The following is a 13255-nucleotide window of genomic DNA, read 5'->3' on the forward strand; positions in this document are numbered from 1 at the left end:
GGGAGTGGGCGGAGCGAAGGGAGAAAAGCCCCGCCCCCAAAGGCCTCGCCGCACTCCCTGCTTTCAAGCCAAGTTTGTAAGGAAGGGGGCGGGGCTCCCTGTTACTCCTGCCGCGCCCCCTGGCTCTAGACCCCGCCCCCGGCCGGTCTCCGGGCTGAGGTGGAGGAGGGGGGCGGCGGTTACCATGGCGATGACGTCCTACCGGCGGGAGGGGGGGCAGGGTGAGCGAAGAGAGAAAGATGGCGGCGGCTGCGGCGGGGCCGCAGTGGGCGGCAGGGCAGCGCTGAGGAGACCCGAGCTGGGCGGGGGGGAGGGGACGCAGTGCGGGCGGCGGGAGCGAGGAGCGGGGCCCATGTGCGGCGGCGGGGGCAGCAGCACCGGCCCGCTAGCACCAGCCACCGCAGGGTCCCGCGGAGCCGGCTCCGGGGCAGCCGAGTGAGCGCGGCGGCGGCCGGGTAGGGGCGGCAGGATGAAGTTCGCCGAGCACCTCTCCGCGCACATCACGCCCGAGTGGCGGAAGCAGTACATCCAGTATGAGGTACGCGGGCCGGGCCGGCGCGCTCAGCCCCGAGGGGCGGGCGCCGCGTCCGGTGCGGGGCGCCGGGGACAGCGCTGCCGCGGGAGGGGGGGTCTCCAGGCGCCCCGCGGCGGGGAGCCAGGGCCTCGCAGCCGAGCGAGCTGTGAGAAGGAGCTCGGCTCCTTCGGGGCTGGGCTTACCGGCGCGGCCCCCAGCAGCGACCCGGCCCCCTCGGCTGCCTGCCTGCTGTATGATCCCCGGCCGCTGGTGTGCCTGAGGGACGGTCCCGGTCACCGGGGAGGTGACAGCCCCGGGTTCTCTCCGATCAGTAGTGGCTCCTTATCCCACAGCCTCCCCCCCTCCCGGGAGCTTTCATCGGAGCAGCCCCCTATTGCCCCACTTCCCCATCCCTTAGGCTGCCGAGGCGTCTCTGTCACCCTGTGCCCTTCTGCCAGGGCTTTCGCAAAAGGAACCCCAAATCCAGCATTTCCTCCCTTTGCGCGGCTCTCCGCTAGCATCCCATGTCACGCCCTCTGCTTTTGGGGTTCTCCCAGCCCAGAGGGCTCTCATTTCATCCCATCATCCCCTGTGCCCTGCTGGAAGTGTTTCCTGATCGGACTCCTATCAGTCACCCTGCCCGTGATCAGCCCGAATCTCTTTTTAGCACCTCTCAGGTCATCTCTCTTTCCATCACTCCCGTCCCTGTTCACCCCAGCCCTGATCAGTGAGGTAAATGTCTATCCAGGGGCGCTCTAACTGGATTGAAACTTGACATAAAGGTAGCCTAGAAGCATGCTCTGAAAGACTTCTGTTTCCAAATTTATAAAGTAAAATGTTACAATTATACAAAATAATTAAAATGTTTTTGCTGGTGTAGTTTTTGTCCATAATTCTGGAACTTGGACTGTAATTTTTTTTGCTTTTTGAGGCTTGGAAGAAACAAATAACTGGCGTGGCCATTTAAATAAATAAGCCTTTATATGGCATCAATACTTTAAAAAATAAACATTGCTGTATATATTTTGGTTGCATATACTTAAATGAAAGACTGTAACCCGAAAAATACCCAATGAGCACTAAGGGTTGTATTAAATAAATAATGATAATTTGCCATATAAACACTTGGATCTGAGAGATTATTTTTGTGGTCAGCAACATTATCTAGCATCCAGCGGTTTCCGTTTATATGCTCATCAGGAACACAGTGCAAAGTCAATATGTTTATACACCTAGGTAGATTTTAAGAATGAGACTGGAGCTCATGTCATCCATAGAGCTTGGGCAAAAGCAACTTGAAGTAATAGCTGTAACATTAAGATTAACATTGGATTTTTGCATATAACCTCTCTGATAGCAGATGAGCTGGGTTTAGGAGCTTGAAGAATAAATAAATTATTTAAAAACATTTAGTGGGGATTATTAGGAGAAACCAGTGATAATATAAAATATGTGATTGATGGTATGCAAGAGGCTGAGAATTACTTCTCCTTTGTAGTATTTTCTTTTTATGGTAACTTTACATAAATTAGAAATATAGAGGCTGTGGAATTGTAGTATAGAGTTATGTGTAATGCTGTATTGTTTCATGTTCTTTCAGTTCTGGGACCCTGGCAAGAGCCCAGATTACAGTTCTTATTAAATTTGGTGGTGTTTTTACGGCTTCTTGTGAGCAAGTGATTTTCAGCACCACTGTCAGTTATTCACATGTGGAGGCTTGGAATATATGACCTCTGTGGCTCAGAGTTGCCTCTCAGTGAAGTATGGCTCCTAAAGATCAGAACTGAAGGGACAGCTGTGGTGACTATAAACATCTACCTGAATGGCTGAGAACATTATGGTTTTTATAGCAACAGTTACTTAATTTTTTAAGGTTAGTGAGGCCTTCTGGGGAAATTTGCATTGCATTTGTCTGCTTCATACTTGATTTTAGGATTAATCCACTTAAGTTGCAGACTCTTAATCTTCATGAACACAATTCATGCAAAATTCTGCTCTATTAATCATGGATTATTTGCAGAAAATAGCTTTTATTTTTTTTCAGATTTTATTACATCAATTTATGGTGAGAGAATAAAAAACTTCAGAAGATAGCAATGAAATTATCCCTTGACTAATCCTAAATTGGGGTATAGAATGTTGTTATTTAAAAGAACAAATGGGAAAGGCAATACAGAAAGGTTCAGTATTTAAAATTTATTAAACCTTAAAGGTTTGAGAACATCTGAAATAATGCTTTGCAGTATATATAAGTCCTCGTGATTTCTTGAAATCTATTTTAACCAAGTAGCAAGAATCCCATAAAATTATTATCCAGCATAATATTTGCAAAAGAAACAAAAAAAAAAATGGACTAAATTATTCCAGTGGACTTTGTGTGTACAAATACATCTGTCAGTTGGATTTCTGCACAGATATTCATGGCAGTATTCGGCATGAAGTCTTCTGAACGCTAACATCCTTTGTTACTCAAAGCTTTGCAGGAATAAATTATTAATGCTTCCGTGCTAGTACTGACACTACTGGAAAATCTACTTTTGTTCTTCATATATATATTTCAGGTAAGACTGGTAGGCAAGTTAGTGAAGCTACTCTTATGTGCATCTTCCCCAATTTTTGGTAAGACTCTAGAGAGTGAATAAATATTAATATCATAGTATGATATCTTTCCTCATTCAGATACTTGTGTTTTCACACTCAGTGATACTGTAGCCTATTTTGCATTCTCATTTGTTAGTACCTTCAGTGATATTTGTTGTTGGGACTTGTATTTTTTTGTGTCAGCACAAACTTTGCATTTTCATTCATTCCAAGTTTAGGGAGGCTCTTTCTTTTACCATCATCTTCTAGTATTTCATTGTTTTCAAAACAGTTTTGTATTAGCTATCACAACTTTCAAAAGCTCTTGCTGATTACTTAGTTTGAAATCTGGTTCATGGGATTTGTTGGAAGGTTCCATTTTGACCTGATGGAGGTCAAGTCTGGTTTTTTTCAGGTGTATACATGGATAAAATTGTTTTTAGAGACTTCAGTAACAGTTATTGCTGCTCATGATATGTCTGATTCCTCCGCAACTTGAAATATGTGAGAGACACCAGAGAGCTTTAGGAAACCCATGACCAGCAACAACTTCTTCTGAACTGGTAATGGCTCATTTAAAAAAAAAAAAAAAAAATCCATTCTCTGCTACTTGAGCTTTTGTGTTTTTGTGGGGGACTTCACATCTTAATATTCACAGTAGAAATAAATTGATAAGAGAATTGTTGAAAGGAAAAGAGCTCTAAAATCATTTAGATTTGTCTTAGTTCGGCTCATAGAAGCTGAAACAACTTGAAGTGGGATAGCAGAGTAATATTAATGTCTGCTGTTTTGACCAATCCTACCTCTTCTCTTCATTCCCCAGTTCCAAAGGAATTTGAATACCAGTTAACAATCATCTTACTAAAAATGGCTTAAGTTTAGTTTGATGAGAACAAAGTTGCCAGTTCACTGGGTAATTTAGAAAATTATGTAACCAAGTGGTGGCTAAAAATTTCAAGTGGATATTTGTTTTCTAAAAATATCAGTTAATGTTGTATCTTGCCTCTGATAGATATTTTCTAAAAGAGATACTGGAAACAGAAAACAAAGACATCTCCTGAATGAGGTTTCCTAGAATCATAGCAATTTAGGGCTAGAAGGTTGCTCAAGGGACCTACTCCAGCCCCCTGCGCTGAGGCAGGACCAAGTAAACCTAGACTATCCCTGGCTGGTGCTTTTCTAACCTGTTCTTAAAAACCTCCAATGATAAGATTCCACAGCCTCCCTTGGAAGTCTATTCCAGTGCTTAAATACCCTTACAGGTAGAAAATTTTTCCTAATGTCTAACCTAAATCTCCCTTGCTTAGATTAAGCCAATTACTTCTTGTCCTACCTTTTATTGGACATGGAAAACAGTTGATAACTGTCCTCTTTATAACAGCTGGTATAACACATATAACATACCAGTGTAACATATTTGAAGACTATCTTTCCCTCCACTCTCCCCCTCCATCCCCCCATTGTCTTTTCTCAAGACTAAACATGCCCAGTTTTTTTGGTCTTTCCTTGTAGGTGAGGTTTTCTACACCTTTTATAATTTTTGTTGCTCTCCTCTGGACGCTCTCCAGTTTGTCCACATCTTTCCTAAAGTGTGGCTCCTAGAACTAGACACAGTACTCTAGTTGGGGTCTCACCAGTTTCAAGTAGAGTGGGACAATAACCTCCCGTGTCTTACACATGACACTCCTGGGACCCCAGGAAGAATTAGCCTTTTCTGCAACCACATTGTGTCTGACGAAGTGGGTATTCACCCATGAAAGCTTATGCTCCAATACGTCTGTTAGTCTACAAGGTGCCACAGGACTCTTTGTCACACATTACATTGTTGACTTATATTCAATTTGTGAGCATCTATAACTCCTAGATTTTTTTTCAGCTGTGCTATTGTATAACCACATATTCTCCATTTTGTAGTCATGCATTTGATTTTTTTCTTCCTAAATGTAGTACTTTGCATTTGTCTTTATTGAATTTCATCATGTTGATTTCAGACCAGTTCTCCAATTTGTCAAAATCATTTTCAATTTTAATCCTGTCCTTTTGACTGGTAGCAACCCCGCCCAATTTAATGTAATCTGCAAATGTTATAAACATACTCTCCACTCCATTGTTCAAGTAATTAATGAAAATATTGAATAGTTCTGGACCAGGACAGACCCCTGGGGGACCCCACTGGACACATCCTCCCAGTTTGACAGTGAACCATTGATAGCTACTCTTTGAGTATGGTCTTTCAACTAGTTATGCTCCCACCTATTAATAATTTACTATAAACATCATTTCCCTAGTTTGCTTATGAGAATGTCAAGTGGGACTGTTGAAAGCCTTACTAAAATCAAGATGTATCGTATCTACTGTTTCCCCCTTATTCACTAGGCCAGTAACCCTCTCAAAGAAGGAAATTAGATTGGTTTGGCATAATTTGTTCATGACAAATCCATGCTGGCTATTACTTATTACCCTATTATCCTCTAGGTGCTTACAGATCTATTGTTTAATCAATTGTTCCAGTATCTTTCCAGATATTGAAGTTAGGCTGACTGATCTATATTTCTCTGGGTTTTCTTTGTCCCCCTTTTTAAAGATAGGTACCTTGTTTGCCTTTCTCTAGTCCTCTGGGACCTCACCAGCCCTCCATGTGTTCTCAAATATAATTGCTAATAGTTCTGAGATTGCTTCAGCTAGGTCCTTAAGTGCCCTTGGATGAATTTCATCAGGCCCACCCTGCTGACTTGGATACACCTAACTTATCTAAATATTATTTAGCCTGTTTTTTTCCTATTTTGGCTTGTGTTCCTTCCCTCTTGTTAATATTAATTGTGTTATTTTATCTGGTCACAGTTAATCTTTTTAATGAAGACAAAATAGGTGTTAAGCACCTTAGCCTTCTTGATATGTTGTTAGTGCTCCTTCCTCACTAAGTCATGGAGCTGTACTTTCCTTTGTCTTTCTCTTGCTCCTAATGTATGTATTTATAGAACCTCTTCTTATTGTTGTTGATTCAAAAATTCAGTTTGCGCCTTATCCTTTCTGATTTTGTCCCTACATGCCCGTGGTATTCTTCTGTACTCCTCCTATGCAGTTTGTCCATGCCTCTGCTTTTTATAGGATTCCTTATTGATTTTCAGGTCATTCAAGAGCTCCTGGTGAAACCATATTGGCCTCTTACTAGTCGTCTTATCTTTCCTTCACAATGGATAATTTGCTGTTGTACCTTTAATATTGTTTCTTAGAAAAACTGCCAGCTTTCCTGAATTCCTTTTCCCATTAGATTTCTTCTAATGGAACCTTACTTACCAGTTCTGAATTTGTTAAAATCTGCTTTTTTTGAAGTCTGAATATCTGTCAGTTTTGGCTTTGTAGCCATATTTTTCCTATTTTGTAAAGGATTTTCTTTCCTCTTTGTGTGCGATCCAAATGGGGTAAGCTGACGGCAGATACAAATTACTGTCAGTAACACAAAGCAGGAAAAAAATCTTTGTTCTAATAATTTTAGGTTAGACGTAACAAGGATAAGTTTAAAAAAACACCCCTCAATTGATTAAAAAAAATCCTGTTGTTGGTTGTAATCTTGGCATGGTGTGGCTCAGGTGATTGGTAAAGGTCTTTGAGCCTTTCACTTCTAGATCATCTGTTTAATTATATAGGTCAGGTGAACAGTGACTGAATCTGCTACTATGTAGCTTCCTGACTTTACATATTTCAGTTCAGTTCTAGTGTCCACTGACAGCTGGTACCCTCCAGTTTTCAAGGCTGATAATCTAGAATCTTTCACTAGCACTGCATATTTTCTAGAGGCTGAGCCATTACAAACATTGAATCTATCTCCCCTTGTAAGTATTCTCACACTTGCTTCTTATCAAACTGTCTGTACTTGGCTACCTTGATTATCACTTCAAAAGTTTTTTTTTTTTCTCTTACTTAATTGGCCTCTCAGAGTTGGTAAGACAACTCCCACCTGTTCATGCTCTCTGTATGTGTGTATATATATCTCCTCGATATATGTTTCACTCAATATGCATCCGAAGAAGTGGGTTGTAGCCCACGAAAGCTTATGCTCTAATAAATTTGTTAGTCTCTAAGGTGCCACAAGTACTCCTGTTCTTTTTGCGGATACAGACTAACACGGCTGCTACTCTGAAACCTATTTTCTAGAGGTTAATCGTGAAACTATGGATATAGAAAATATGTACGTTACAGATTTTAAAATTCCTTTAGAACACCAACCTTATCTCACAGATTTTAAAGAAATTCTGTATTTTCCAGCCCCATGCTCTTTGGAGTTTTATAACAGGAGGAACTTGTCCAAGAATTTTGGGCTAAATTATTAATACAAAATCAATTTAACCTTTCACTTCCAAAAATCCCCCTCATACTTAGCAGTGTGAAAGCTAGTTGAGCCCAGATGGGATCCAAGCTAGCTCAAGAAAGGGATTTAGACTTCCTTGAACAAATAAGAATATAAGCACCCTTCATTCTTGGTTCCTCTTATAGACCCGAGGAGCATTTTATTTTTCCCCACTTCACATCTTCCCTTGTAAGGCTTTGCATCATGGACACAATCCTTCTAGTAGTATGCTAGACATGACTCCCTTTATTCTATTTCTAACAAATCCACTTGAAGTCCAACACTATGGTTTAATCAACAAGTTTGAGTGACATGAGTTGCTTCCCCTCCAGGGTTACTTTTGATCTGTCAGTGCTTCTCAGCCTGCGGGCCACTTGTGGCCCAGTCAGCACACAGCTGCGGACCATGTGACATCCTCAGGGCCATACAGGTAGTAAATATATTGTGTAGATGTGGCTCACATAAAGCTGCATATGTGGTCCATAATGGTAAATAGGTTGAGAACCACTGATTTATGTGAAACAGTACCCTGTAGACCAGGGGTTCTCAAACTGGGGGTCAGCACCCCTCAGGGGGTCACGAGGTTATTACTTGGGGGGTTGCGAGCAGTCAGCCTCCACTTCAAACCCAGCTTTGCCTCCAGCATTTATAATGGTGTTAAATATATAAACAAGTGTTTTTAATTTATAATGGGGGGGTCGCACTCAGAGGCTTGCTGTGCGAAAGGGGTCACCAGTACAATAGTTTGAGAACCATCGCTGTAGACAGAGCCATGCAGAGTAGCACTACAACTGAATAAAGTGAATAAGATTTCACCTTAAAGTGACTGTAAAAAGAATACCTCCTTTAGAGGTTAGTAGTTTTTGGTAGTCACCATCCTTTCCTATCCAACTTAGTTTAAATTCTTATCCTGGCGGAACTGGCCAGCCTGGGACCTCAATTTGATATGCTCAAGAAGAAGAAAAGTAGAGATGTCTAGATTTCAGAGGGTTTGTGTCTTTTATTGCGTGAGCTTAAATTGGTAAGGAATCAACTCAATCTAAATCGTAATAAGGCACTCAGACAGATTTGAATGTACACAAAACGGGCTTGCACTGATTTAACTTCACGAACTTCTAAACTGTTTGAATTTTATTGGTACAAGTCTATTGTGTAGACAAGGCCTAAGAGAAAAAATACAGTAGGGGTTCCTTTTGTTAATCTGTAATGCTGACACCCCCACTCCCCAACCTGGATTATCAGAGAAGACTTAATATTGCTGTAGCAATGTTTATTTTGTTTATATTTGTTTCATTACTCATAATCTGCATTGAGTCTCCCATTCATTGCGAATTAATGAGTTTACTGTATTAGTTTGGTTTGGACTGAAGTTGGAGAAATTTTAAATTGACTTGAATCTTTTTAAAAGCTGGTCCTCATTTTTTAGATATTATTTTCAGAGGAGGGAGGTTTATTATCTATTTAAATACTTACACGGCCCTCATTATGGTGATACCAGCGTATCATGTTTTGGAATGGTGGAGAATTTCCTTTCCCTTGACTGTTTATATGCTTCTGAGGAGATTTGGGAAGCAGCTTCCTTCTTATAGAAGGAGATTTCAACTAGCCTTTTTTCTTGTACTTTATATTTCTTAAGGGCTGTGTGAATGTTTTAGTGCATGGAAAAAGTTATAGCTAGGCAAAGATTAATAGGAGGAAAAACAAGAACACTTTTGCCACTTGATAGACTGTGGAACCCAGGTCATATGCAACTAACTAGCAAGTCATGTGGAGAAGCAGATTCAAATGCCAAGTATTTGCTGGGAATGTTTAAAAAAGAAAACAGTGAAGGGGGAAGGTTGACTCGGATGGAGAAGATGAGTAAACAATGTCTTAAGTAGGAAAACACAGTTATGCAAGTGACCCATGCCGAGACCTCTCTGTGGATTCAGGAATCAGACCTTTGGGAGATGGCTAAAACTGTCTATTTAACTTGCCATTTGTGGTATCCTGAAATAAAGATGTGTCCTTTAGACCTTGTATTTACTTTGCAAGATTATGACCACCATGTTGCCACAGTTCTTCTGATTTTCTCTCTAATTTCTCTCTAATCAGTTTGCTTTTTTTTCTTTGAGTACTATTTGCTAATTATGCTGCAGTGCCTTGATCTTGGAGAATTGGAGTGGGGCTCAAGGATTGGGGTTTGCATCTTGTTGGTTGCAGGAAATAGGTTTGTAGAACATGTTCTCAGGTTGGATTAGGATAACAGCCAAAAAGGACAGGCTGGACACTTCATATATCCTAAAATGGAACCAGACAACGCAACTCTTGTTAAAACATGATGGTTTAGATGTTGATATGTTCACAAATCTGAACATTCAGTTATGGTTTGCACAGCAACTGTATCTCTACCACTTGCACATTCATCATGCACTCTATATAGTGGGTATTGTTTGCCTTAACAATAACATATGCAATGGGGATGTTTCTTCTGGGCTGTTTCTGGCTCCAGCATGACAAGTCTAGGCTTTACCATTATATCTTTCAGCAACAGGCCACAATTCATCCTGTTTCTTTCTTATTTGCACTTGTGTAGTAACCAGGAGTGTAGAGTATAAGACCCACTCTTGAATTGTTGGTATTGCTTCAGTAACTAGCTGAAAATCATCATATAAAAAGGATTGCAACTGACACAGACTGTGGGCTTGGAACACATGAGTATTTTTGGGATGATTGAATACCACTCTTGAACCCAGGTTGTGCATGTAGCAGTTGAATGGATTGCCCAAAGTATATCTTTAACTGTGTTACCTCTGCCAGTTTGATTTGTGAAACTGCTTCCTGTACTAGAAAACTAGTGTCCTGGATTTCCTGAGCTATTTGATCCCTTGAGTTCTGGAGCGTGAGACACTATGGTTCCGGAGTTCTGGTTAACGAGCCTTATCTGGATTAATATTTTCCTTTTTTAGTCTCTACTTCAAAAGAAGACTAAAAGGGAAATGTGCTGATTTCTTTTCTCACGTGGTATTCACTTTTTAAAGAAAAGTATATATTTTTCAGTACTTCACAATATCGATAAGCAGTCCCTGAGGCTCTTTCTTCCTTTGCCATGACAGATTCCTGTTATGTCACACCGAAGCTCTGGTATTGTCAGGTTTCTCTCTAGTAAAATCCTATCCTACCTAATAGGAAATATTTTTCCAAAAGAGCATATTTACACGTGCTGTCAGGGTAGTCTTTTAGACAGCAAGGCAACTGGTTTTAGACAAAGCTGTCAGTAAACACGTGGTTTGTGTGTTTCCTTTGTTGTCAGGAATAAGTATAATTCCAGTGTCTTCACATTCCATAGCTTTATATATCAGTCTTGAGGAATTAAAAAGACTTTAATTGCTACTCATTTTCAAACAGGCTTATCAGAGTGACTTAAGTTTTTTGTGCTGACTGGTTGAATTTTTTCTGTTTCCTGCAGGCTTTCAAGGAGATGCTGTATGCAGCTCAGGACCAGGCCCCTTCTATAGAAGGTAAGCAAGCTGTGACCCTGAATCATACTTGCATTACTGGATGCTGAGTACCAAGCACAGCTTCCCCTTGCCTATTTGCTGAAACTGACAGGCTTAATAGACCAAAGGGGAAGCAAGATCCTGGCTGCAGAAAATTCTGCTTTTCCAGATCTCTAAAGCCTTTTGTACTGAATCATTAAAACAGTAAAAGGATATTTCTATAGTCTGAGGCTTGTAACAGCTATTTTCTTTTTGTGTATATGGACACTCAATCATTCAGTGGTGGAAGTGACTCTTTCATGAGTTGAGAATAGTACTCTGTTCTGGTATGACAATTCCGATCCCCAAAAGTGGCTAATACGAAGTGCTGGACAGGAATGTATAAAATAGCCATAATGCATCTAATTTCTGCAATGTTGCACTTTGGGATAATTATTTCCTGATCCCAGCTATTGGTCAGTTTATGCTCTGAAGCATAAGTGAGAGCCGCTAACATTTATCCTGTGTTCAACTGGGATGCCATTCTTATTTGTATAAATGTAGAATTATTTTAATATTTTTCTTACTAAGCCATTTGTATCTGTTCACTGGCATTAAGTTCCCTTGATAATGTTATGTAAAAAATTCTATCAGCTTTAAACTTGTTACATTATATGAGTAGGCTTTGTTAATTGAGTGCTTACCCATAAAACTAACTTTCTTGATAAAACTCATTACATTTATCTTTCCTCTCCTTTCTAAGAGAACTACAAAATAATCCTAATCTTTAAATTGCTCGCTCCAGCCTCTACTTTTGTTACCCTCCTCATAACTTTTTGCCTTTTTTGCAGTTAGGTGACTAAAACTGAATGCAATATCGAAGGTGAGAATGTATCATTAACTATAGTGGCACTTCTATGTTAATCTCTATTTTAATACAGTTTGACTTTATTTACCTTTTTAGGTATATATATGACAGGAAACACATGCTAACATGGTCAGCTGGTTAATCTTGGTCATGTTTTCTGTAATGGTGTCAAACAGTTCCGTCCCATCTATGCTTTCAGTTAAACTGTTATCATTACCAGTTGAAAGAAGGGTGGGGCATTGCTAACAACTGGTTGGTCACTTTCCTAGAGTGCACTGGAACTTTAATCACTGCTATGCATTATTCATTATTCTAAGATTAATTTTTCCATTCTCTTCTCTTCCAGAAGACTAAGTATGAGATAAAAATCAGTTAATCTTTGCAGAAGGTCTTTGAATTTTCTGTTTTTCTCTAAAATCAGAGCTCCCAGGTATCTTTCTTATCATTCCGCAGTACTAATTTACTTATTCACCTGTTGTGGAAAAGGCAACAATGAAAAATACAAGTGTCAAATGTATTTTTTTCATTTTTTCTCTCTCCACCAGTCAACTCCTACATTCCTGCCCATTAGCTCCATGTATTTCCTGGGTCTTTACCAGGTAGTACACTAAATAGCTGTGAATAGGGAGAGTTTTAATTACGGGTTTAGTGTAAGTGATGGGGAATTTTAGTCACTTGATTCCTGCAGGTTAAACTAAACTTCCAAGATGTTAATGTACCCGTTCTTCGATTGGTGAGAATAATATTTAAAAGAAGAACATTGCTAAATTATCTCTGTGTGTAGTGGGGACAAGTCTTTATTATACTTCTCAAAGGAATAATCAAAGCCAGTAGAAACCTCTCTGGAGTCTCCTGATTGGAGGGAAGTATCTTTGGAGCACTGCCCAGCCGGTATAATTCTTAGACTTACCTTGGCACCTGACTACTTATTTGACCCGGTCTACTAATTTTGTTAAAACAAACATACTTTTTCTGTAAAGTGCCAGACCCCAGGACTGGACATCCACAGCCAGGTGGCTACAGTCCAGCCACCCAGGTGGAATATATGGATTATTTTGGAAACTGTGTAAATGATTTTACAAAGACATTGAAATTTCCACTCCGTGTCCTATTTTTTTCTAGTGTGCAAAACTGTTTAAAAATGGTCGAAAACACTTTGTAGACTCCCTAATCTAGAAAACTGATTTGATGCTGGTTTGGAACAGTGTTGCTTAGTCCATGCTGACTATGCACATTACCTTTAATCTGTGTTTTTAAAGACGGTTTCCTGACACTAGTGGAAGTCCAATGTAAGTGGAATGGATGGGGATTAGATGGCTCCTGGGGTTACCTATGACATATTATTGCCTTCCATCTCTAGGTCACTGGCTCACATCTATCCCATGTCCATACAAGCTTGCTATCTGATGGCTGTTCAGTGGCCTGTATTTCAGAGAGGCCAAGAATTGAGTGGTCAGGAAATGTCACCTAGTTTCTGAGACATAGTT

At 40.4% G+C, this 13255-nt stretch overlaps 1 protein-coding gene across 1 annotated transcript in view; it reads left to right on the forward strand.

Moving 5' to 3' along the window:
* Positions 1 to 344: 344 nt before the first annotated feature.
* LOC112114863 (xenotropic and polytropic retrovirus receptor 1) overlaps positions 345 to 13255 on the forward strand; it is a 242524-nt gene continuing 229613 nt past the window's right edge. Inside the window, exons 1-2 of the mRNA XM_024211775.2 lie at positions 345 to 538; positions 10891 to 10942. Of these exons, the coding sequence (XP_024067543.2) occupies positions 470 to 538; positions 10891 to 10942 (121 nt within the window). The 5' untranslated portion in view covers positions 345 to 469. The remainder of the gene's footprint in view (positions 539 to 10890; positions 10943 to 13255) is intronic.

Source organism: Terrapene carolina, unplaced genomic scaffold, assembly GCF_002925995.2.
Source record: "Terrapene carolina triunguis isolate 2854851 unplaced genomic scaffold, T_m_triunguis-2.0 Scaffold210, whole genome shotgun sequence".
NCBI classification, from domain to species: Eukaryota; Metazoa; Chordata; order Testudines; family Emydidae; genus Terrapene; species Terrapene triunguis.